This window comes from Ricinus communis, chromosome 1, assembly GCF_019578655.1.
Source record: "Ricinus communis isolate WT05 ecotype wild-type chromosome 1, ASM1957865v1, whole genome shotgun sequence".
Classification (NCBI taxonomy): domain Eukaryota; kingdom Viridiplantae; phylum Streptophyta; class Magnoliopsida; order Malpighiales; family Euphorbiaceae; genus Ricinus; species Ricinus communis.
Window position 1 is genome coordinate 7,651,736 of NC_063256.1, and position 26,508 is coordinate 7,678,243.

A 26,508-nucleotide genomic window follows, 5' to 3' on the forward strand; every position below is an offset into this window, starting at 1 on the left:
ATAAAAGAAATTAATTTAAAATATAGATTGTAAGATATTTCATTTTATATCAGAAACTGCTAAATAAAATATAGAATTTTTGAATTTTTAACCTAAATTTGAGTCAAACTTTACCTAATTATTTGCATTTGTGATTTTCTTACCATTCAAATATAGGAAAATTTATAAAAGATAATTATGAAAGTTAAAATTTGGGTATAATAGTCTAAAAAATATAATTCTTTGCGAAAGTTTCTTATTTGACCAATTAATTTAAAAAAATTATTTAGCCATAATTTAATCAATTGAATATAATTTTAGTCAAGTTGAGTTGTTGGTCAAAATAAAACAATATAAATGGTAACACAAATGCTATTTAGGAAATAGAAATTCATTATAAGTAACGTGTGCAAATAATGTGAAATTTATCATTTTTTAATTAGCTGTTGATATCATTGTTTATGTTGCTTAATTTTGACAAATAACTAAATTAAGCTAAAACGATATTCAATTGACTATTAATTAAATTGATAACTTTTAAAAAATTGATTAAAAATAATAAAATTTCATAAGATTTTTGATTATTGAGACTATCATATTTAAATATTGTAATTGAGATAAATCATTCTTTAAAATCCCTATAAACTAATGAATGTTTTATAAATCTTAATCCCACATAATATGTAAAAAAAATAAAAATAACATGTTCAAAATAAGAAATATTGCCTATGTTTAGACATGCAAATAAGACTTAACTTTTAGATTTCACATCCTTGTATAAGAAATCAGATTTTCTTGTTAAAAATTTTAATAAAATAAGTACACAAATGTTATTAAGATCTTTTTTATTTTGAGAAAAATGTTACTAAAGAACATTGATATTTCTTTTAAAATAAAAAGTTTAAGATGAAATTTAATATAAAGTTTATATTAAAGAATATAATAATTATGGAGAAAAAAGTAATGAGTAAAAACAAAATTCATGAGAAATTGCACCCCAAATTCACATTCATACAAATTTCACCAAAACAAACCAAACAAAACCAAATTATGTGTCTTCCAGCCTTTTCTCTCTCTCCGTCTCCATCTCTCTCTGTGAACAAAAGAAAAAAGATTTAATAGTTTATAATTATATATATTAACAATAATAACAATAGAGATAAAATCCATCATAAATCACAACTGATTTCCTCTTCAATCATTCTACCTTCTTCCTGCCTCTTTTTCTGTTTTCCTCTGTCAACCAACCAACCAAACAGGCTCTTAATATCTCTCGTTAGATCACCGGTCACCGTTCTAACTCCGACCAAGAAAAAGAAACCATGGTTGAAACTAGACGCAGCTCATCTTCCGGCAAGCGACCTCCGCCCTCCTCTCCTCCCCCTTCTGCTTCCAAAAGATCCAAGGTATATATATGATTATCTCTCGGTCTTTCAAGTTAGGCTTTAAAATTTTTGAAGTTTTTATTCTACTTTGATTTTCTTATTGTGTAACCCTAGGGGGCGGCGGCGGCGGCGGCGGCGGAGGCATCTTCATCGACGAATGATGAAACGGTGGACGTGCCGATCGAGACTTTGAGTCCGGTAAAGGAATCGGAGGAAGTACATCGAGAACATGAATTGGAATCTTCTGATCCGGAAGTAACAGTGGCTTCAAAACCTGGTCTTGTTGCTGATTCTGAGAAATCTGTTGATGCTGAAGGTGAGGGTTTGGTGTCACCTTTGCCTTTAGGTAATAAAGATCTTAACTTTACCTGATTCTTGGTTTGCATGTACTGTTCTTTTTCATTTGAAAATAAAGATTGGTGCTTTTTGGTTTTATTTTGAGGTTTTTGGTTTAATTGGTGATGGGTTTTAGGTGAAACTACTGCTATGAATAGTGAGATATCTAAGACCATTGATGTTGCTCTGACTCGGGCGAAGAAGCGCTCAGTTAAATCTGCACCTTCAAAATCTGCTGCAATGAAATCTGCTAAACCCAATGATAAGGCTGCATGGGGCAAGTTGCTTTCACAGTGCTCTCAGGTGGGTTAGTTTTACCTGTTCATGTTTGTTTTTTGGTGTGCGGAGTTTGTAAATTTACAAAAATTGTTGGGACATAACCAATCGGAGTAAATTTAAGTGAAACATGATAAAATATTATTTTCTTTAGAACTTCTCATAGGTCCTTGAATCTTCTTCTTGTTCTCATTTCTGGTTTGCTAATAGGAATTTGTTAAATTAAGTAGTTTCTGGAAGTTTGTGTTCCCTATCGGTCTGTAACTGGTGAAACTGTTTGGTTTTTTATTTGTTATGGTTTGGACACGATGTCCCTCAGTCTTTGCAATTATTAGCCATTGGCTAGTAAGGTTTGTCTATAGGAAGTGGTTTGAGGAGATGCTGGAAAATATGGGCGACTGATATTCCCTTTTAAACCTTTTGTATTTTATTGTCTTTATTTGTGAAGACCTTATGAAGAAGACTACAGAGCATGGACACTGATAAAGAACCTCTGTGTGAGGTTGTAGACACTTCTTTCACAATTATAAGCCTTGTGTCGCACTTCCTCCAGTTTTCAAGGCAATGTTTCACTTGTCTGCCTCATTATTCGCAGTTGAAATTTTAGAGGATAGGAATTGAGAATGCTAGATGAGATACCTAAATATTGTGAGATTAAGAAAAGATTCTTAATGTGAGTTGGCATCTTCTTTTCGTGATTGGGCGTGACGTTTCATGCAGGTTATGAATGCCTGTTTTGCTTGAGACATGATATTCTCGGTACTGTTGCAGTTGGGAGAAAATTGCTGGGAGGTTGCTTGGACTTTGTATCATGAGGCATTTAAGTGTTGTAAAGTGAGGCCTCATCCATGTGTGGAACATTAGCTGTTTGGATAATTGTTCGAAAGCTTGTCTTTTGAGGCTCCAATTGCTGTCTAGGGCGGGGCCTGAACTTGTCAATTTATTGTTAGCTAGGGATGATTGGATTAAACAACAGGTTTTAAAGAGGGGAGTGAAAGATCCTCTGAGTATTTTTGCTTATTTCTTTTTCCAAATGTCTGTTGAATAAGGTTAGTGATTATCTATTTTGGGATTGAATGTTGTACAATCTCCAGTTCATAGGTTGGCTGTCATTTATGGATCACTTCTATGAGCTAGAACTGCTATTCTGTGTATAAGCTAAGTTTTTGATATTCTAATGCTTTTGTGGTTCATTTATCCCAGTATCCTCATAAGGAAATGCGTGGTACGCTTTTCACTGTTGGTCAAAGCCGTAATTGCGATTTAGTGCTTAATGATCCTTCCATAAGTGGCACCTTATGTAAACTAAAACAGCTAGAGGTATTACTCTCTGCACTATGTATTGCTTTAATGTTTTCATCTCGAAAGTTTTCGAATAATTGACATTATAAGTTCTTAAAAAAAGGTTTTGCCTTTTGGGGTAGAGTTCTTATAATTGTTCTATGTAGAATGGAGGTGCAACAGCTGCTTTGTTGGAGGTAACCGGGGGTAAGGGAGCAGTACAAGTAAATGGTAAACTATTACCAAAACCAGGTATGAAAGTGATAAATGGAGGAGATGAAGTGGTTTTTAGTTCTTCAGGAAAACATGCTTATGTATCCTTTTTTCTGTCCAGTGCTGCCTTTTGGCACCTTTTCTTTTGGGTGCTTCATAATTTTAATGTATGTTGCATGTCCCCCTGTTGTGTGAAAGAAAAATTTAGGATTACTTCAATTGCAGTCTCATGATGATTGACTGGTATATGTAATTTTGCTTAAATGTTTGGAAGAAAAAGGTAGGAAGATTCTGATGCTGCCATCCAGTTAATTGATGACCGATCCTTTATGTAGTTTTGCTTAATTCTTGTTTACCTCTTTGAAAGTTCAATGATTTCCTTAATGGGAACATTAGATTTTTCAGCAACTTACTAATGACAGCTTAAGTACTCCAGGCGTGCCTTCAGCAAATATCTTAGAAGCTCGAGGTGCTCCATTAAAAGGGATTCAGTTTGAGGCCCGATCCAGGGATCCATCAGCTTTTACAGGAGCGTCAATATTGGCTTCTTTATCTGGTTTTCCAAAGGATATATCACTTCTATCTCCTCCTGCCAAAGCAGGTGAGGATATGCAGCAAAATACTGAGATTTCTACTGTACCTTCTGCGTGTGGAGCACGCGATGATTGCATTCCAGAAGTTGACATGAAGGATAGCACAAATAATGGCGAACTGGCTGCCACTACTTCAGGGGATAAAAATATAGTTCCAACCTCTAATACTACTGGTCAAAACCCTAATAATGATAGTCTTGGGTTGGATGCTTCCACAGACACAGGGAACAGAAAAGTTGCTGGATCGGCCTATGAATTAAGGCCACTCTTTCGGATACTTGCAGGTTCTTCTGAATTTGATTTAAGTGGTAGCATTTCCAAAATACTTGATGAGCAAAGGGAAATAAGGGAACTCCTAAAGGACCTAGATCCTCCGACAATTCTGATGTCCACTAGACGGCAAGCATATAAAGATAATTTACAACAGGGAATTCTAACTCCTGAAACCATTGACATTTCATTTGACCATTTTCCATATTACTTAAGGTGCACTCTGTTCTTTCATTTATTAATTTTCTTTCACTTCACCCTTTAAGCAATGCACTTGATATTCTTCATTGTAGTTGGTCTCATCTATAAGCTGTGCTTTTGGTAATTCTTATGTTGAATATTTTTGGCATTTTTCTGGGGGTGCATCCTTACCACATGTAGATTTTGATTTTGAGTTCTTCCTTTCCTGACATTGAGCTTTCTGCAGTGATACGACAAAGAAAGTTTTGATAGGTGCTGCATTCATTCATTTGAAGTGTGATAAAAAAGTCCCGAAGTTTTCATCTGATCTTCCTACTGTTTCCCCACGCATATTATTATCTGGTCCTGCGGGTAGGTTCTTCCACAATTTGCTTCTAAACTTCTGTGTGATTTGATTTATTTGTTTGTTTTGATAGTTCTTGATCGAGTTATTTTTGTTTGAGTATAAATCTTATCATGATGGAATTTTTTCAGGTTCAGAAATATATCAGGAAACCCTGGTGAAGGCACTTGCCAAAGACATCAGTGCTAGGCTGCTAATCATTGATTCTCTTCTATTGCCTGGTGTAAGCTTCAATAATGTCTAATTGAGTTTTAGTATTTTGTTTCGTGTATATTATGCTGTTTCTCAAGTAATTGAATCCTGATTTTTTGATCATGTTGCTTCTTATTTTAATAACTGAATCTGAAATTATCTTAGGTTATTGAGCTTCCTTGTATACTGCTTTCTGATAATTTCAGGGTTCAACACTCAAAGAAGCTGATTCTGTGAAAGAAAGTTCAAAACCTGAAAGAGCATCTGTTTTTGCCAAACGAGCTGTGCAGGCACATTATAAGAAACCGACTTCCAGTGTTGAGGCTGATATTACCGGTGGCTCTGCTATAAGCTGTCAGGGGCTGCCAAAGCCGGAAACTTCTACTGCATCATCCAAAAACTACACATTTAAAGAAGGCATGTATATTTCTGTAGCTGCTGTGTTATATGTATATCAATGCTTAGTTAATTTCCTAACCTCCACATTTTGTTGGATTTATGTGCCTATCCTTTATTAAGCTGGTACCTTTGAATTGATGGCTCGATATTTAACTTTGCAGGTGATAGAGTAAAGTTTGTGGGGTTACCTTCTCTGCAACATCCTTTAAGGTACTTCTTTTGTCTAATCTTTTATGGAAAAAAGATTTCTTGTTATTTGAATTAATTCCTGGTTGATTTTGTACTTTAATGGCTGAACTCTCAAGTGGACGAGCCTCGAGAGTTGGTGGTGTCATACGATTCTGCATAAGTGTTGCTCTATTTTTTTAACTGAACGATAAAGTTCATGCATATATGCATATACACATACACACATATATAGATGTTTATATATATTTTTGTATATATGTATATTTGTTTTAATGTCTTTGCCCTTAATTTATTTTAAAGGGGCCCGTCAGTTGGTTTTCGAGGCAAGGTAGTCCTTGCATTTGAAGAAAACGGATCCTCAAAGATTGGGGTTAGATTTGATAGGTCTATCCCAGATGGCAATGACCTCGGTGGTCTCTGTGAAGAAGACCATGGCTTCTTTTGTGCTGGTATTCTTCCTGTACCATTTCTAGATTCTGTACTTCATTGATTTGAATTGATTCTGTACCAACTATATCCACCATATCTTAATACTGCAGCTAATACTCTTCGCTTGGATGGTGCTGGAGGTGAAGATGTTGACAGGCTTGCTATTAATGAACTCTTTGAGGTAATTGCTGGTTGCCTGCTGTTTCTTTGTATCAATCTAAAACACTGAGTGAAATTTCTGTATGTTCACAGGTTGCTCTGAATGAAAGTAAAAATGGCCCCTTGATATTGTTTGTGAAAGACATAGAAAAATCTGTGGCGGGGAATCAAGATTCGTACACTGCGTTACGGAGTAAGCTTGAAAATTTACCTGACAGAGTTATTGTGATTGGCTCACATACACAGCTGGACAATCGGAAGGAGAAGGTAACAACCATATATTGGTGTTTTATTTGTACTGTAATTCTTTGTTTTCCTTTTGAGCTTGAACTCATGCGATATTCTAACATATTAATGCAACACCTTTTATTTATCATTTTTAGTCTCAGCCTGGTGGTCTTCTGTTTACCAAGTTTGGTAGCAACCATACTGCTTTGCTGGATCTTGCTTTTCCGGTATGTTAAACATTGAAAAGTAGTTTTTAGTTATTATCTTCCCTATTCATTATTGTTGCAAATTAATTACTAATTGTTGTGCCATGATTGTTGTGGGATTTAATGTTCTGCCCCACGTATTTTTAGCTCCTGATTGTCATTGATTGTCTATTTGCACAAAATTTAAGTAGGCTAGTAACAAACTGCATCACAACTCAGTCTGTATAGATAAGTGTTATTTTGCTTGGTTTTCTTTTCATGTATCTTCTATCATTTGGTACCCTAATTATGGGCATGATTTTATTTTCCTTTCTAGTTCAAAATCTATTGTGCTGTCTAGCGTCCTTTTGACTAATTGGTTTTTGAAAAGTAACCTACAGTTGGGGTGAATGGTGAGGCAACTCTGGTCGATTGAATGGCACTACTCTGTTTTAAAGGGAAATTTACCCGTTTCTTTGTTTTTTTATTTATTTTATTATTATTATTATTATTATTGTTATTATTATTGTTATTGTTATTGTTATTTCTACATACGGTTGGTAGTAATCATGTACAAAAATGTTATTGGACATTCCAGCAGTGACTAATTTTAAATGGTATGTAAATAGTAATAGTCTTTAATTATAGGTATTTCATGGAAGTGTTATAGTGCTGGTTATTCTTATTTAGATGCTTTTGTGCTGGTTTCTTTTTGCCGATTGATGTTACTTTATGCCCTTCTGTGGTTAAAATGATGCAAGTGTTTCTTCTACTTCAGGATAACTTCAGTAGACTGCATGATAGGAGCAAGGAAACTCCTAAAACTATGAAGCAGCTGGCTCGGCTTTTTCCTAACAAAGTGACAATACAGTTACCTCAGGTGTTATGCCTGCAGTTAATTTATGATATTATCTCTGGTGTGTATTTGTTTAATCTAAATTATAGTTTCTTACATTTCTGGGAATCTTGGCAGGATGAAGCCTTGCTTTTGGACTGGAAGCAGCAGCTGGAGCGTGATATTGAAACTCTGAAGGCACAGGCCAACATTGTTAGCATTTGTGCGGTTAGTATACCATCAGACTGATCATTAAACTTGATTTTGTTTCAGCTTTTCTACACAAGTATGGTTGTGAGGGCCAAAAAGAGAAATCTCGAGAATTGTGAAGACAGTGTAGAGAAAGGAAAACTGATAAAATCAAGTAAGAAAAGATAGAACGGAAGCTATGAGAGGCACATTATTGAGTATACTTGTTGCTTCTGTTTTTCATATTTTATTGGACATATAGGTAATTTCAGTTCGGTAAGCATTGACTGGTAGTCAGACGGGAGTCCAAATTGCAACACTTCATGACATGTGGGAAGTGAATGATCACATCTTAGAGTTTGAGTCAAACTGAGATTTGGTTGAAGTGTAAGATTCACATTTGGATTGGTCATTTGATTGAAGTCTTACATTTTGAAGGTTGGGATTATCGTAGTTCAGATAGTTGTTCATAATTTTATTTCTTACCTTGAAAGGTCAGGTAGACTCAAAGTCAAGTCTCTGAATTCTTTTCCTATCCTTGAAATAATTTTTCATTTCTTGATACTCTTTTATTTTTTATTTGGAATTATGTCTTTGTTGTAGTTGTTACGCTAAGTGCTTGAAATCTTTTATTGGATTTAGGTTCTCAGCCGAGTTGGTCTGAATTGCCCTGACCTTGAGGCTCTCTGTATTAAAGATCAAGCCCTTACAACTGAAAGTCAGTGTTCCTGGACCCAAATATTTATATCATCTTTTTATGAATGATTAGTGCTCATAATATCGGTGCTGACTTATAGCATTTACTTCTTTAATAGGTGTAGAGAAAATAGTAGGTTGGGCTTTAAGCCACCACTTCATGCATTGTTCTGAAGCCTCTGTTAAAGATCCTAAACTTGTTATATCAACTGACAGGTTATCTTTTTCTCCTTTTATACATATATCCATCACTGTGAACAGTTTGTTAACCTTTTCTTCTTACGGTTCTTTTAATGTTCAATCATGCAGCATTAAGTATGGGTTAGGCATCCTGCAGGGTATACAAAGTGAAAACAAGAGCTTGAAGAAATCATTGAAGGTAAATTGCATAGTTCTATCTGGGGTAATATCGTTCATGCATGAACAAATGTTCAAAATGTTAATTTTCTAATATAATACCTTACCGGGTATCAAGTTTGACATTTAAGAGTTTTTAGGACGTAATCACTGAGAATGAGTTTGAGAAGAAACTCTTGGCGGATGTTATTCCTCCAAGTGACATTGGAGTGACCTTTGATGACATTGGGGCCTTGGAGAATGTGAAAGATACGTTGAAGGAACTAGTGATGCTCCCTCTACAGAGGCCTGAACTCTTCTGCAAAGGACAGCTAACTAAGGTTGCTGCAATATACATTATTTGTCCCCCTACTTTCTTTCCCTTCCCCTTTTACATGCATGTGGATGTGCCATTTGCTTAAGAGATGTTACTCCCTTGACAGCCTTGTAAGGGAATCTTGCTTTTTGGGCCTCCTGGTACTGGGAAAACAATGCTTGCTAAGGCAGTTGCAACCGAGGCTGGTGCAAACTTTATAAACATATCTATGTCGAGCATTACTTCGAAGGTATATGTTTGGAAAGTAATGTGGTGTATACATTATTGTATGAGCTTTCTGTTGAAATCTTATAACATGTATTTGTTGCAGTGGTTTGGTGAAGGAGAGAAGTACGTGAAGGCAGTATTCTCCCTAGCTAGTAAAATTGCTCCAAGTGTCATTTTTGTTGATGAGGTTTGTGCAATGCTTCTGCCCACTGCGTCCATGCCTTTTTAAAAAAAAAATTCGAACATGTCAACAAATGCAACTGTATAACTTTGGTCTTCTGTTGTTTCACAAATCTTTTTATTCTTTATATATCCATTAAAACTTCATTGTTTGTTTGATTGTTGTTTTAGGTTGATAGCATGCTGGGAAGACGTGAAAATCCAGGTGAGCATGAGGCTATGCGGAAAATGAAGAATGAGTTTATGGTCAACTGGGATGGTCTACGTACAAAGGATAAAGAACGAGTATTAGTACTAGCTGCCACTAATAGGCCTTTTGACCTTGACGAGGCTGTTATTAGGAGGCTTCCCCGGAGGTGTTCTATCTCCTCTGTTTGTTTCCTTCTTGGAGAAAAAGAAGAAAAAAGAACAATGTAAATTTGGAATAATAGCTATCTTTATAATTTCCTGCACAACTCGTGTTTGCAGATTGATGGTCAACCTGCCAGACGCACCTAACAGAGAGAAAATTTTGAGGGTTATCTTGGCCAAAGAGGAATTATCACCTGATATTGATTTGGAAGCAGTTGCTAATATGACAGAAGGTTATTCTGGAAGTGATCTAAAGGTTGGCTCTCATCTTCCTTCCTTGCCCCACCCAACTCGTTCATTATTGACTTCCACTCTTGTTATCCTCTGAATCTCTTCTACCCTTTTCCAGAATCTATGCGTGACTGCAGCACATTGTCCCATCCGAGAGATATTGGAGAAAGAAAAGAAGGTTAGTTGATGAATGGCTAAATGCAATTGTTATAATGTCATTGATATTTGTTCTGCAATTGTTATAATTGTTGTAGTGATACTCTTGAATATGATCTCTAGCTTACTAATTTTACTCCCAAGTCGTACACTTCTTCCCCTTCAATTGTTAGCAAGCGAAGAAGGTTAAATTCTTGGAATACTTTCTGAAGAGAGGAGCTACTACATGCCATAGAGCTTGTATTACTCATAATCACTAGATACATGGTTCTTGATATGTTGCCCTGCAGCAATCAACGGGATTTTTTGTAGATAAATCTAGTGATCTAGTGTTTTGAAGTTTATAATTGCTCTCTTGTTGATTTTTAAATGCACCTATACTGGTTGGAGTCTCTGAGCATATATGTGCTCTTTTCTGTGGGGAGCATGTCTTGATTGTGTTTTGTACAAAATTTCAGGAGAAAACCTCGGCCTTGGCTGAGAACAGACCTTTACCTACATTGTATAGCAGTTCTGACATCCGTTCTCTTAAGATGGAGGATTTTAGATATGCACATGAACAGGTATGGTGCTTCTTCGTACTTGAATAATTATAATTGCAAACTCTGGTGTATGCTGCTGTGCTTTGTTTCTGTTGTGCTTTTCTTCTTTTTTTTTTTTTTTTAGTTTCTTCTTTGTCATACAATCATTTGGATGCTTCAAATATGGTGGAAGGTCAATTTATCTGTCTGTATTCTAAGAACACAATGATGGATGAGAAACACTTGAGAGCTGTAATTTTCAAATAACGAATTTTGACACTATTACAGGTGTGTGCAAGTGTGTCATCAGAATCCACAAATATGAATGAGCTCCTTCAATGGAATGATCTGTATGGGGAAGGTGGATCAAGAAAGAAGAAATCACTCAGCTACTTCATGTAGAGGCATAATGTTGTGTATAGTAAAATCAATGGTTTTTAGTTTTATTCTTCATCACCTCAACAGGTGAGAGTATAGAATAGTGGGGCCGCCGCTCTTTATGGGATTCCATTGTGTATTATACCATAGGTTTTTGAGTCTGTAGACATTGATTTCACCATACTTGCCCTCTCAAGTTCTCTCTTCTTTTTTACTTCTTTTTTTTTTTTTTTCTTTTTAAATTAATTTCTTATTTGTATCCTATCATTAGCCTGTACATGCTAATTTTGATCAATCAAATAAGCAGCATTCTTAGTTTAGTTTCTGCCTCCTCTCCTTGTGAGTATAAATCATAGTCTATTTCTGTCTTTTTAAGCTTTCTGGGTTTCAGTTTATTCTTGTTATTCAGGGCATAGCAACTAGAAATAGGCCGCATATGCATAACTGCACTGTGGATAATCGGGCAACAGGGTTCCGTACGTCTTGGATGGAAAGACGAGGCTTTGAGAAAGTATAATTTGGAGTCGGGTCTATTTATAATTCATCTAACAGAAAATGGATCCTAAAATTTAATTTACCAAGGAGCAATTCGATATAAGCATACACAGAATATCTAACACAATACTTTTCTCGATTTTAGTATCTTTTTGGAGGTCTTTTTTATTTTCTTTTCATGCATAAAATTTCTAGTACGAAAAAACAAACAAGTAAACTATGAAACAGATTGATGACGAGACGGATCATTGCTGTCGCATGAATGCTGATGTCTCCCGATCCCTTTTCTATTGCATAATGGGAACAAGATGATACCAATTATAATAGTAATTACAATCAACAGTAACAAAAGTTGCCACCCGATTTGATTATCATGTGAAGGCGAAAAAAGAATAATAATAATAACAAATTTTAGAAGCCTAATTTACACAAAATGATATCCCTGGTCACCGTGGGGAAAATGATAGCACCGCTTAAATCATTTCTTTCAAACAACTAATTAAATATGCACATGAAGAACCACCTAAGATGCACCTGCTACTGAATAGCTCTGCAGCTGGTTAGTCGCGTTATGCCCTTTTAATGGAAATTGTCCACAGAAGATCTGAACTGGACCGCACTGTTACTTTTCCTCCTTTAACTATGTTGGACGTGCTTATTAAACCACCAAAACTCATCTCCATGTCAGCTGAGAAAAGAAAATGAAAAAAATAAAATTAAAACAGAATACTTGTCAAGAACGTGTCACAATCACATAACAAAATAGACCAGAAATCCATCATCGATGTATGTAAAAGTAAAACTTGAATATAGTAGGCGATGATACGAAGCTATGATGCTTTGATCTCTGGTTGTTACGTCACCAATACCAAGTTAGATTCCAGATCATCCTTTTCCAGCAAATTAACAGGACAGCACCCCCAGAATAGAATCAATACAACATACTTACTGAGATCCCATTGGAGCCCAGTGGTTGTGGTACTCCCAGACGGCTTCCCTATGGGAATGAGTCCACAATGTGGGCCCTCTATGGAAGATTGGATATAAATCTCATGACAGTGAGTACTTGGAAGTAGGTAGATGAGGCAGTCATCAGATAAAAGGATTACTCGTATTGTAGAGAACCGATAAAGAACATTAAGGTTTCCAGCCTCATGGTCAAAACGGCCACCAAGTGCTCCAGCAACAAGAATGCAAAGCTGCCAATTAAAACAACTCTGTTAAAACGTCAACCAGGTATTACATGTATAAATGTAAGTATTTTGCTGGATTGCAGAACATCTGGGCAAAGTTGATTGCTTATCAACAAGTAACAAGTTCCAAACTAAAGTTCCCGAGGGTAAATAGTGTTGCAGAGGAAATGAAAGACAAATTTTAACAAAGAAACCAGGAAATACAAATAGAGTTTGTGCTTACTGCAAAATAGATAAGCTTACGCACACACCTTCAGATATTAATATATGGAATGTAACTTACACTAGATTTATCCAAGTCCGGAGTGATGTCACAAATATATGCAACACACTTGTGTAAATCTGTGGTGTCCTGATCATGACATTCATCAACCACCTTGGTTCCCTGTGTTTACCGAGATAGCATAGATATCTAAGTACAGCACTAGAAAATTAGGTATACAAATGCATGCCCAAACAGAATAAATATAAAACCAGAGATTCAAACAAAGATTTTAACTCCTAAAAGAAACTACATTTATGTAGACATTCTAGGTACAAGTGAGCACAAAAACCAACATTGCCCATAATATCAAACGAATGGTTCAAGAGGCTTAGCTTACCAGTCTGGCGTAGAAATCCAGTACTTCTCTTCGGACTGAATCCAGGTCTCCCTTGATTACATCTGGTTTATACCTGTTACAGACTAAATGGTCAGCAAGTATTATTACAAGCTGATGGCTTCCAGCTGGCACAACATGTTGATGCTCAGTAATGAGTTTAAGATAAGAACAGTGACTTAAGAGCTTGACCTTCAAAGACTTCATTTCTTTTCTCCACAAAACGACAAGCCAACATGTAGAGAGATTAACTCTACCAGTTTCTCTTATTAGTACAAGGAAACATGCTCCTCCACCAAACTGAACATCTGCGTTCAAATTTGATCCAAAGGGACTACTTTTCCGTTGTCTGAAATTGTTCTTACTTTAATATAGACCAATCGACACAATCCAAAGCCTACTCTAAGACAAGTAATTATTGTTTGATGAGTTTTCACTTCACATGAATTTCCAATCAATTGCCACATAAATCAATAGGAAATTAGCATAATTAAGAAAACTAAAATTCCTATACATATGGATTTAGCCTCTAATTATCTAAATTTATTTTTAAATATCAAAATTCTCATTCAAGAAAGAATCCAAAATTATAATATTTTACTAACTAAACCAATCATCCAATGCAGTAGAACCAATTAAAAGCCAAACAGAAAAGAAATAATAATAATATTATTAATAATGATAATCTAATAGACCTCTGTCGGACATCAAGAGCGTTTTCGTGAGGAAACAACAGAGGCATTTCATCATAAACGCGATTTGCGCCTCCATCTGCACACACGCGTATTTTTGCTGTCCTACGCATAAACAAATAAAACAAATGAAAAAACAATACCAAACAAGTAATGATATATTAGAAAACGATTAGAACAAAAGAGAGGGAGGTGGAAGGACAGAATGAAATAAATACTATAAGTACCGTGCTTCCAGATGAGAGGAGTAAATTTAGGGAGGTGTTGGTTAAGCACGATTAGAGCGTAGTTAAGTGAAGGATGGTGGTCGTCGGAGATCGTGGGAAGGAGGAAGGCGGAGGAATGGGTCATAACTTCCATGTTTGGCTACTGCTGTGTTCTTCTCGTATTAGCTGTTGCGTTGAATGTGAGAGCAGATATGAATTGAATAAAAGGGACCGTTTGCTCATTAAAAAAAAAAAAAAAAAAAGAAATGAGAAGTGGTGGTTGCAATATTTTAATTATTAATTTTTTTTTTTAATTTTTGAAATATAAATTTTACTGTTCTTCTAAAAAATATTTTTTTATATATGAAATTGGAGTAACATTAAATTAAATACATGTAAGATAATAAAAGATATAATTAACTATATATTGTATGAATATAATTAATAAAGTAAGTTTTGTAATTAAGAATCATTGTTTAATAAAATAAATAAATTCGTATTAATATATTAATTATTATTATCGTTTTCAGATTAGGAGTATTATTTATATTAGCTTAAATATGATAATTCAAATAAATATAGAAATTACACATTAAATATTATACTTTTGTGTTAATTATGTTAGATGTATTACCTCTGTATATGTTAAAAGAAATACATATAACCAAAAAAATTTATCTCTCATATATATGTAAAATATATCTTATTATTGTAAATTTTTATAAATTCATCCTACCTATATTTTTCAATATGATTTATTCAATTAAATAATCATCCTTCCCTGTTTTATATTTCATTTAAAAAACTTAAGTAAACATTTTTATTTCCATATTTTATTCATTTTTAGAAGAAATTATAAATTTTTCGTTCATGAAATTTTATTTATATCATCTTTATATGCATAAACATTATATAAAAAACTCAAAATTGATAAATATAATACGTTCTATTGAATTAATACTTATATTTTATTAATATCAAATCGATAAATAATATAAAAAATATCTTTCTTTTTTTAATTTTCATATTAAAACATGAGAAATACCCCACCCTAAAAGAAAACCTAAAAATGCATAACCAAATTAATATAAAATAAATTAAATTTGAATAATTTAGCATGAAAAAAACATCAACAACATTTATTTATTACAATTAACAAAATAGTAAAGAAATAGGAAAAGAATAAAAGCAAAATGATCAGTATTAACTGAGAGTAATAAATATATATATATATATATATATATAGGCAAAAGCAATGTGAATGGAGAAAGAAGAAACATAAGTGGAAAAGAAGAAGAAGAAGAAGAAGAAGATATCTTAACTATGTCTTTTTCTGCCAATAGAAGTACAAAATCTATTTTTCGCAATCAGATGTTGATTGATAAAAATAATTCAACTAATAATGGTAAGACCTTAACTACGATAAATTTAGGAAGTTCCCTCCAGTAATAATTGCAAAGTCTTAATGAATAATATTCTAAGTGAATTCTGTTAATATATGATAAAACTGCAAATTAATTAGATGAAAATTGTAAAAATGGTTTAAGTTTTCATTTTAATTCCTATTTTTCTTTAGTGATTAAACCAATCAGTTCTTTTGTGAATTATAAGAAATGAATGCATGAGTATTGGTGTTGTGTATTTTTTTTTAATTTAATTTTGGTTCAGTTTAGTTATTCAAATTTCTCTTTTTTATTTATTTTCTAGTCTGTCCAATTATTTTGATAAGAAGCACGTTCGATGTAAGATTTATTTAATTGTTTATTTTAACTTTTAGAATTTAGAGCATCTCAATTTTTTGAGATGATGATTGCTCGATCAATTATTAATCTTCTACTATTTTAAGAATAAAATTTTATAAATTAGATAAATTTACTAACTATTTTTAAATATTTTTAATTATTTAAAATGTTATTAATAAAATAATATAAAAATTATTTATTAATTAAATTTTAATATTATAAATTAACATATCAATATAATTAATATTTCTATTGTTTAAGATTAAGAATTTATTATATAACTAAAAACTTAATTTATTATTAAATATAATATTAGAAATATAATTTAAGATGTTATTTTCTATATTATAATTATAATTTAATTACAATACTAATTTATTAGTTAATATAATCTTAAAATATAATTAATATATTATTTTTTTAGAGTAGATTTAATATCATTATCCGATTAGAAAATTTATTAGTTAATATTAATATTAAAATATAATTAATATGCTACTATTTTTCAAGATAAAATTAGTATCATTATCTGTTTAGAAAATTATTTATTAGTTAATATAATATTAAAATATAATTAATATTTTATTTTTTAGAATTAGAGTCGGTATTTAATTAGAAATGTAATTTATTAATCAATAAATTATTAAAATAAAATAAAATTACACATAAATTTATAACTCCAAATGTCAAAAGTAGTACATATATTAAATAAAAAAATTTATGTGTCAAAAATTAAGCACACTTATAAAAAAAATTTAAGAATTTGAAATTAATATATATATATATATATATATATATATATATAAGAGTTTATAATATATTGAGATAGATAATAATTACTATAATATATTTTAATTTTTTCTCTTTTGTATTAATATCTTACCATATAGCATAAATTTTTGGCAACAATAACAAATAAAATGGACCAGATAATATATATACATATATATAAAGAAAATGAAGAAGTCCAAAAAATGTCTGCCATTCCTCCCATGAAGAGTCTTAGAATTTTGGGTTTCTAGCCGCCTTGGGCAGCAATCAAATTGAAGTGCATGCATGCCTCATCATTAATAAATCACCCAACTTGAGGGGTGGAGTGGAGCTTTTCCATATGTTAAAGTCAAAGTATGAAATAGAAAAAGAGAAGAGTAGAAATGTGGGGGAAGTGCATCAGCGTCTATTAACAATGGGAAATGAAGAATAATGTACTCTCCCACTATGTTCCACTCCAACTACTCATATCCACAGCTAGGATGGTACTCCGGTGGCATGATTTTCACCGAGGGATTTAATATTTTGGGTTCAAATTTAAAAAACACAATTTTTTTAGAGCATTTTTTCTAGTGCTAAGATTGATGTTGCAGTGATAGGCTTGGATCCAATTTAAGTTAGTTATAGTTGTATGAATATTCTGCCATAGAGAAAACCTGTATAGTCACATTCAGCGGAAATTACTTTACGATAGCTCTTCTAAGGCATACGCCAGAATATAGAATTTTTCTTTTGGTCTCTCATAATGCTCTTAAATTAGAAAATTTCTGAAACCTAAAATTCTAAAATAGAAAATAAATAAAAATTTACTAACGATATTAAATAAAATATATCCAAATAATATACGCCTTGATACTTATGAAAACAACTCAATTAATCGTTGTGCCACCACTACCCATAGCTAAAAATTCTTATTTCATTTATTCAAAATCACAATGAAGAAAACAAAAAAGGCAAAAAGCAGACGAGTAAAACTTGTAACTTCCTGTCAAACAACAATTAATTTTCTCAATTTTAAAGCAATTTAATTATATTTTAATTAATAATAATGCATTAATTTTTTTATTAAATTTTAAAAAATTAGTATGTTATATTTTTTATTCACTAAAAATGAGATAATATTATCACATGTAAAAAAAAAAAGAGTTAAAATAGTTAAAGTTATTTTTTTAGTATTTAAAATCAACTGAGTCTTATATAGTTAAATGATAAAATAAATGAAATTAATTTAAAGAATGTATTTATTTTATTTTTTCAAATTTAAGAGTGCTCTTATACTATTTTAGAAATTAAAATATAATTTCAAATTAATTAAAAATTTAAAAGTGAATATATACCATCTATACAATAAAAGAGATATTAAAAAAAAAAGAAAAAAATAATGAACCTATAGAATTTGTGGAAAAGAATATTCAAAGCAAAAGAATTTTGAAGATCACAATGAGTCCTAGTTACAATTGTGGTTAGAATTGATAAATTATGAGACGGTGAATCAAATAATATGACACAAAATATAGTTAAAGCGTTTGAATTTAAAATAAATAAAATAAAATTATTCAATTTACAAAAAATGTGAATATAATATTATTTAACTTATTAAATAAATTATGCCGATTATTTTATATTTATATAATTAGTAAAATATTATTTAAATTTAAATTATTTTTATACGTGAGGATATAACAGGAATTGAGGAAACTAATTGTGCCGGTCTCTATCCAGTTTAAGACAAATGCACTGAATACTTATTGCAACCTTATCCGGATATTCAAAGATATTCATCAAAGCACTAAACTAGTATAGAGTTAGAATGAAAGCATTTGGTACATCCTAATTCCCACAACCTTCTCAACCGTGATAAAGTTTCTTTTATTAATTCTTTACACCCAAGTAATTTTAATTTTATCCCAATCACTCCTCTAAATATGCCACCGCCACTCCATTCGGCTCGACACGGCTCATGTAAAAACCAGCTAAGTTTTCTTTTTGGCGGCAAATCCACAACAACAGCCTCGGTTTTTTCTTTTTATTTTTTTTTCTCAGTGGAATTTCAGTTATTCATGCCCTAACTCCCAAAATTCTACTACACTTCCCCAATTCTATTTCCTTAATTTCTGGGGTTTGTTTTAGCATTCTCATTTATCAATGTCTAATTCCTCTGAATAACACTTAAAATGGAAATATCAAATTCTCCAATTATAAAACCCATAAACAAAGGCGTAGTACACAGGATCTGCGCCGGTCAAGTAATTTTAGACCTTTCGTCAGCCGTCAAGGAGCTAGTCGAGAATAGCTTAGACGCAGGCGCTACCAGCATTGAGATCTCTTTAAAAGACTACGGCGAGGATTCTTTTCAGGTCATCGATAATGGATGCGGCGTTTCTCCAAATAATTTTAAAGTAACACTCAAAAACTTTGCTTAATTAATGCAATTAGTGTCTACTAAGACGTTGTTCGTGAATTTTGATACTAGTTTTCTAATTTTCAGGTTCTTGCATTGAAGCATCATACATCAAAATTAGCAGATTTTCCCGACCTTCAATCACTGACTACGTTTGGCTTTAGAGGAGAGGCATTGAGTTCGCTTTGTGCGTTAGGAGAATTAACTGTTGAAACAAGAACTAAAAACGAGTCGGTAGCAACTCACTTAAGTTATGATCGTTCAGGTTTATTAACAGCTGAAAAGAAAACAGCACGCCAAATTGGTACAACTGTTACTGTTAAGAAGTTGTTCTCTAATTTGCCCGTACGGAGCAAAGAATTTAGCCGAAACATACGCAAGGAATATGGAAAGCTTATTTCTTTATTAAATGTGAGTCTTTCTTGATTAGCTCTATTATTTTTATTGTCATTATTATGTCACAGCTCTCTCTCCACCTAAGATATCCGCATTTGTTTAGTGGTCATGCCTTTTTGACCTAATGATTGGACAATAACCTTAACATATGATTTTCCATAATAGCAATGTAGTTTTTACTTATTGTTCTAGTTTCTTATGCATTATTGTCAGTTTCATATTTTTTTGTGTATTGACGCATTCATATAGAATAATAATATTAGGCTTAGTTTGTTTCTATGTCATGTGGGTTGCACATAATTAGTCACATATCTTTTATCTTATGTCCAGGCCTATGCACTTATTGCAAAAGGTGTTCGGTTACTCTGTACTAATACAACTGGTAGGAATGCGAAGATTGTTGTCCTTAAAACACAAGGAACTGATTCTCTTAAGGATAATATCATAACAGTATTTGGCATGAGTACTTTCAGCTGCTTAGAGCCTGTTAGTATATGCATATCAGACTGTTGCAAAGTTGATGGCTTCCTTTCTAAGCCTGGACAAGGTAGCGGCCGCAATTTGGGAGATAGGCAATACTATTTTGTAAATGGTCGACCTGTGGATATGCCTAAAGTCACCAAGCTTGTGAACGAGTTATATAGAGGTGCAAACTCTCGGCAATATCCTATAGCAATCATGAATTTCATAGTTCCAACTAGAGCATGCGATGTGAATGTAACTCCGGATAAAAGAAAAATTTTCTTCTCCGATGAGACCTCCATATTGCATGCTCTAAGGGAGGGTTTACAGAATATATATTCCCCAAGTAATGCCTCTTATTCTGTCAATAAGTTTGAGGAACGTATAAAGGCAGCCAGTAACTCTCAGTCATGTTCCCCTCATGAGAAATCTCTTGTGTTGTCCAAACAGCTATCTGCAGTTAGTAATGATGCTGAAGAAATTCTCGTCGAAGAGCATACTTCAGATGGCAGCAATCTACTCCAAACAGTTAAAATGAAATCTCATCCCTCAAATGTCGGAGAAAATAGGGATGAAAAACGCATTTCAAAGGACTTCACTCTAAGAGTACATGACATTCCAAAGGTTTATAGTTTTCCGAACAGCAACAATAGGCAACTTACTACTCTGCATGATACTCTAACTGATCAAAATACTCCTTCCCCTTCAAGAGTGGTTGCGAAAAATATTGCTGAAAGTAGAGGTTCTAATAGTTCATCACGTTCTGTTCAGTCAACTATTAGCAAATTTGTAACTGTAAGTAAGAGAAAGCATGACGATATTAGTACAACAACACTATCTGAAATTCCTATTCTAAGAAATCAAACTCTTCAAAGACCATTGAATAAAAGCAACTCTGAGGTGAATGCTGCAGTTACGGGTTCTCCATTTAATCATCACCACATTGATGATTCTTTAGAGGTGAGTGATATTGAAGTATCCAAGTTTCCAACAGCAGAAAAGATCTTCAGTAAAGTCAGAAATTCTGCATCTTATAGAGGGCATACCAATGATGGAAAACCTAAAGATGTAAGTGGTCTTAAACTATTTTGAGTTTTCCTCATATTCAAGTTTGATTACTCTTTTTCCAAAAAAAGGGTTTGACTACTCCATGTACAGGAACTGCTGGGCAACAAAAAAGAAACACCTCCGGCTGATGCCATGCCAATTGCTTCTTCTAAGGGTCTGGAGAAAACATTTGAGGATCTTACGGTTGTAACTCCTGCACTAAAATCTCCAGTTTCATTGATAGAGATGCAAACACTAGCTGAAAGAAAATTATAGTCTAGATGTTTGATATTTGAGTCCTGTTTTTTCATCTGCAGGATTCAGAAGGTGCAGAAAAACTATCATTTATTGCTGATGTTGCACCAGATACTTCTCCCAGCAGGGGCCTTGAAAATATGTCTGAGGATCTTATTCTGACAGCTCCTCCATTGCAATCTTCTAGTGCTCTTTTAGATGTGCCAAAGCCTTCTGCCCATGAAATATGCTCCACCTTGCAGTTTAATTTCCAAGAACTAAAGGCAAAAAGACAGCAGAGACGGTCGATATTACAGTTCAGTGGTTATGCATCTGGAGGCATGAAGATGAAAAGGTATAGAAATTATAAACTCCTCTTGGAATTTGGGAGAACACTGATTATGCTTTGGCTTTTTAATCATCTTGATTTTTAACGGTCAGTCATAGGACCTATGCTGCAGCAACACTAGAGCTTTCTCAGCCAGATAATGAAGAGCGGAAAGCAAGAGCTTTGGCGGCAGCTACTACTGAATTAGAAAGAATTTTCAGAAAACAAGACTTCGGAAGAATGAAGGTTGTCATATGCATGTTTTATTTCATTGCCAATTCTCAGCGTTGTTTCCTTGATAGGTTTAAATTTATATTTTTACCACTGGGTAGCCAAATCTCAGCCTTCACTTTGTTGACTCCCCTGAAACTTACTGCTTGGGTTAACCTCTGGCATTTGATTGGTCTTGGGTTGTGAAAATGGTCTCCATACCTGTGAAATGAACCAATTTTGAATGTGGCAAAAAGATTGATGGACAAAGTGTTTATTATTATTATTTATTTAATTTTTTCTTATTACTGTTACTTACCCATAACAGGTGGATTTAAATTGGGCTGAATGTTAATATTTCATCTCTGTTCTTCTTAAACTTCAAAATTTCTAGTTAATAATTTCTTTTCTTTCATAGGTGATTGGCCAATTTAATCTCGGATTCATTATTGGGAAGTTAGATCAAGATTTATTCATCGTGGATCAGGTGCTTCTAAACTAGCTTTGTTTTTCCACACCTGCACGTTCTACACTTTTCGAGAGTAAAGAAAATATTGCTTCACTTCAATTTTCTGCCTCATGACAGCATAAATATGAAATAGGATGACATTCTTATATAGTTCTCTCTTTCCCTCTCTCTCTCTCTCTCCCCCCACAGCATGCTGCTGATGAGAAATACAATTTTGAGCATTTGTGTCAGTCAACAATCTTGAACCAACAGCCTTTATTGCGGTGAGGGGTTATGACTTTTGTTTTATACTTTCTGTTACATTTGGAAGATTAAGCTTTTTGAAACTGATGCTCAGGCTATAGTTATCTACTTAGGTGCTGTTTTGGAGGAGATCCTTTGGGACATTCAATCCCATATTTTGTTCATTAAATATAAGCTTCCCCATTTTGTTTTTCAGGAAGTTGTTTTCATTCCTAGAACAGCAAACACAGTAGCTGATTGGATTGCCAAGAACTTTCTTAAGGGTAGCTGTCCAATTTCTTGGATTGTATTCCCTCCTGAGGCTCTTAATGCCTTAATTTTGTATCATGCCCAATCTATGCTTTCTTTGCAAAATTCCTTTTGCATGTTTCAGAAAAAAGAAAAGAAAAGAAAGAGATTGATTCATCATGGAATTGGAGAAACTGTCATTCACTTATCAGTTTGGGGATCAGACTTATAGAGTCAGTTTTGTAACGCGGTACTCATCGTCATTCTTTAGAGAACTTTCTTTTAATGTTAGTAGGAGGAGGGGGTTAAGTTAAGAATAGCACAATTACTTTTAGATCATTTATATCTCTTGTAGAAATTCTTTTCTTAGTGCAATTTTTAATTATTTCTTGGCATATGCCAGAATCTGTTTACTATAATATTGCGATCCTTATCTTTCAAAGTAACATGTAGGTCATTGAGGTTGGAATTATCTCCAGAGGAGGAAGTAGTTGCTTCAATGAATATGGAGTTAATCAGGTAAGAAACACAGTTTATGCTTTATTGGCTTATTTTGTCTTATTTTTAATGCTTTTAATCTGTCAATTTCAATATTGAACTTCTTTAACTGTTTTATGATGCCAATATGCATTCTGTTATATACTGAATTGTCAGGAAGAATGGATTTGCATTGGAAGAGGATCCACATGCACCTCCTGGACACCGATTTAAACTAAAAGCTGTTCCCTTCAGTAAGAACATAACTTTTGGAGTTGAAGGTAATCCTTGCTTTAGCTTTCCTTTCTCTTTCTCTTTTTCCTTTTCTTTGCCAAAAGAAAAAAAGAAATATATAATGCTGTATGGAAAAGATTAAATTGGCATTTGCCTTACAGCTATGTTGCATTTCCCTGTATACAGCATATGAGCCAAAACAGGAGCACATTAACTGGAAAGTTCAATTCATTTCAAACTTTTAATGATAAAATGATGGAAGGATATGGAGAACTGAAGAAAAACTAATTAAAATCCAGCGACAGATCCTTACAGTCGCATTACACTTAGTTACAATCGCATTGTGATCTAATTGGATTCACTAATTGTTGCTACTTGTAAGGAACTGGATTCATTTCCTTAATAGTTCCTCATTTTTTATGTGTTGTTTCACACTCTCTATTGATCATCATAGTGCTTAGATTTTATTGAGCATGCTTAATTGTTTAACGATCTTTGTTTGATCAAAAGGTTGAATTTAAATTCCTCACCATCCAGCAACACCATCACAATTTTCATATGATAAAAAGTGAGTACTCATTAGACTTTCACAGTGTTATGCGGGAAAAATTAATTACTAGAGTTCTCTGGAAACAGATGTAAAAGACCTGATCTCTACTCTTGCTGATAGTCAAGGAGACTGCTCGATAATTGGTAGTTACAAGATGGACAAATCTGATTCGGTCTGCCCATCAAGAGTTCGCACAATGCTGGCATCACGGGCTTGCAGGTCTTCTGTTATGATTGGAGACCCACTGGGAAGGAATGAGATGCAGAAGGTATTCCCACCAGCTATTAATGTTGCCTGATGTGTGCGGATGTCTTGCAATACTTTTTGAATTTAACATTACATTATTACTGAAAACTCTATAATGCATCTTATTCTCCATTGCGATCAGTCTCTGCCTTGACGATATCATTGTTCTTGATGATATAAATGATAAAACAACTAATATATCCGTTTGACAAATCTTCCTCAGATACTTGAGCATTTAGCAGACCTGAATTCACCTTGGAATTGTCCCCATGGGAGGCCAACTATGCGCCATTTGGTTGACATGACATCCATTTACAAAAGATCATATGAAAATGATTTGAGCTTGTGATGGACCATCACATGATAGTCGCTAGCACCAGTGCCTAACTTATTGTATATGCACAGCAGATTGTTTTGTTTTGTTTTGTTTTTTTTTTTTTCAGAACAAGACCAGCCGATATTTTTGCGATCCAGAAGTTGCATTCTTTTCTATTTTGATAGACTAAACTGATGTAAAAGATGAGTATGTCTTGATTAAGGAGCCCAAATCTCGATTCACTCTAAATAATTTTTCTTTTAATTTTGAAACAAAATCTGATAGTACTAAACACTTTCTCTCATTAAATAAGACATTTACCATATTTTATAATTAATAAAGTATGTGAAATAAGGTAAATAGATGTGACTTCAGCACTATTAAAATTTTATGATTTCCTTTGTGCACTTTAAATCTTTATTATTATTATTTTCTTGCTTGTTTGATGTTTTTCTTATCATTAACTTTTTTTTTTATCATGGTTTTTTAAAGCATTTTTATTAAGTATAAAAGTATAAAAATAGAGAGTTTGGTTGAGGTTTGTTGTTTCAATTATATTAAATTTGTTGATAAAGACTTTAGAAACAACAGTTTATATTGTATTAGTTTTATTTTTAAATTTTTTTATCAACTAATAGCTGATTTTTATTTAAATATTTTTATTTTTATTAAAATTAATTAAATTGATCTTATATAATTAAATTTTTATATTTTATAATAAATAATCATTATTTTATATTCTTAATAGTCAAATAATTATATTATTTAATAATTATAGTATTTGAAATTATAAATTTTTATTAATAGAATTTAAATTTAAATTATTCAAAATAATTTTTATAATATTAAACTATAAAATTAACTATGAATTTTTTAATTATTATAAATTATTTTTATTAATTTGTATCATTGAATATAATATAATATGTTTAATAATAAATTATACGATCAATTGTCATTTAATATACTAACAGTAACTGCTAATAAAATTTATTAGTGTAATATTTTAATTAATTGAAAATATAAAATTTTTAAAAATTTATCCCTCAATTTTATGAAAACAATAAATCCATCCAATTAGTCGTAAATTTTTACATTCTATTTAAAAATATTAATAATTACAATTAATTTGTAAACAAAGAGAAAAGTAAACACTATAGGAATCCCATTATTGTACTAATAATTCTATTTAAAGGCACGTGATTAAATTCCGGCGGAAGAGTCTTGTTCCAAATTCTAAAATGAAAATTTTGATTTTTCTTTAAAATAAATATATTTTTTTAAAGGCCTTGGACGACAATATTATTAGTCCTGACATGTTGGCTCCACATTAATTTATTTGGTGAGATGACTGCAAGTACCATCTCATCAAGGAAGTTTGCGGCTTCCTAAAGCTTACAATTTTCACACAAACCATTTATGATCTTCCCATATAGCCATACATCAGTTCTTATTCCTTGAAGCTTCATCTTGTCAAGCATCTCAACAGCTAGAGGAAGTTTTCCTTCTTTACAACAGCCATTAATTAGGGTACTGTAAGTTATCAAATTAGGCTTATAGCGCTTACTTTTCATCATCTTGAGTAGCTCCAAGGCTTGTGAAGAACACCCATCTTTGCAAAGACCATCCATTAAGGAACTATAAGTAAATACATTTGGCTCAATGCCTTTGCTCTTCATATCATGAAACAATTTCATAACTTCATCTATATTCTTTGCCCGAGACAAATCATGTATTAAACAACTGTACGTAATAACAGATGGTGAACAACCTTTTGTTTCCATCTCTATAAATAATTCCTTTACCTCCCATATTTTCTCGAGCCGACACAAACCATTAATCAAAGATTTTTCTTTAAAATAAATATATTTTTTTGATATTCTGATATGTGTGA

General features: G+C 32.7%; 3 protein-coding genes across 11 annotated transcripts; 2 read left to right on the forward strand and 1 right to left on the reverse strand.

Moving 5' to 3' along the window:
• Positions 1–1,047: 1,047 nt before the first annotated feature.
• On the forward strand, positions 1,048–11,395 carry LOC8265478. 4 transcript variants are annotated; one of them, XM_048379210.1, is made up of 27 exons: positions 1,048–1,385; positions 1,479–1,710; positions 1,837–2,003; positions 3,180–3,296; positions 3,425–3,571; positions 3,867–4,549; positions 4,761–4,885; positions 5,009–5,100; positions 5,276–5,486; positions 5,630–5,678; positions 5,958–6,106; positions 6,197–6,267; positions 6,339–6,512; positions 6,629–6,700; positions 7,437–7,538; positions 7,632–7,721; positions 8,325–8,400; positions 8,498–8,594; positions 8,688–8,757; positions 8,876–9,055; positions 9,158–9,280; positions 9,362–9,445; positions 9,610–9,794; positions 9,907–10,045; positions 10,139–10,198; positions 10,635–10,739; positions 10,986–11,395. In XM_048379210.1, the coding sequence occupies exons 1-27, from the start codon at positions 1,302–1,304 to the stop codon at positions 11,097–11,099; spliced, it is 3,798 nt and encodes a 1,265-aa protein (XP_048235167.1). In that variant the 5' UTR covers positions 1,048–1,301; the 3' UTR covers positions 11,100–11,395. The 4 variants fall into 4 exon arrangements, with proteins under 4 accessions (XP_048235167.1, XP_048235175.1, XP_048235178.1 ...); XM_048379218.1 differs by having other exon boundaries at positions 1,479–1,680; XM_048379221.1 differs by lacking the exons at positions 1,048–1,385; positions 1,479–1,710 and adding an exon at positions 2,697–2,810.
• Positions 11,396–11,879: 484 nt separating this feature from the next.
• Positions 11,880–14,497, reverse strand: LOC8259840 (thiamine pyrophosphokinase 1). 2 transcript variants are annotated; one of them, XM_002523009.3, is made up of 6 exons: positions 14,282–14,497; positions 14,058–14,154; positions 13,366–13,438; positions 13,047–13,148; positions 12,520–12,769; positions 11,880–12,258 (listed from the first exon to the last, which is right to left on the reverse strand). In XM_002523009.3, the coding sequence occupies exons 1-6, from the start codon at positions 14,412–14,414 to the stop codon at positions 12,140–12,142; spliced, it is 774 nt and encodes a 257-aa protein (XP_002523055.1). In that variant the 5' UTR covers positions 14,415–14,497; the 3' UTR covers positions 11,880–12,139. The 2 variants fall into 2 exon arrangements, with proteins under 2 accessions (XP_002523055.1, XP_015577202.1); XM_015721716.2 differs by having other exon boundaries at positions 14,058–14,159; positions 14,282–14,451.
• Positions 14,498–18,557: 4,060 nt separating this feature from the next.
• Positions 18,558–24,863, forward strand: LOC8259841 (DNA mismatch repair protein PMS1). 5 transcript variants are annotated; one of them, XR_007216642.1, is made up of 12 exons: positions 18,559–19,172; positions 19,262–19,585; positions 19,901–21,100; positions 21,191–21,283; positions 21,397–21,668; positions 21,755–21,887; positions 22,270–22,338; positions 22,510–22,583; positions 23,245–23,310; positions 23,446–23,549; positions 24,013–24,070; positions 24,173–24,311. XR_007216642.1 is itself a non-coding variant. In XM_048376752.1 (12 exons), exons 1-12 carry the CDS (start codon positions 18,948–18,950, stop codon positions 24,645–24,647), a joined length of 2,862 nt encoding a protein of 953 aa, XP_048232709.1. In that variant the 5' UTR covers positions 18,561–18,947; the 3' UTR covers positions 24,648–24,863. The 5 variants fall into 5 exon arrangements, 4 of the variants coding, with proteins under 4 accessions (XP_048232710.1, XP_048232720.1, XP_048232709.1 ...); XM_048376752.1 differs by lacking the exon at positions 24,013–24,070 and adding an exon at positions 24,522–24,863 and having other exon boundaries at positions 18,561–19,172; positions 21,761–21,887; positions 24,139–24,320; XM_048376744.1 differs by lacking the exon at positions 24,013–24,070 and adding an exon at positions 24,522–24,863 and having other exon boundaries at positions 18,563–19,172; positions 24,139–24,320.
• The last annotated feature ends 1,645 nt before the right edge of the window (positions 24,864–26,508 follow it).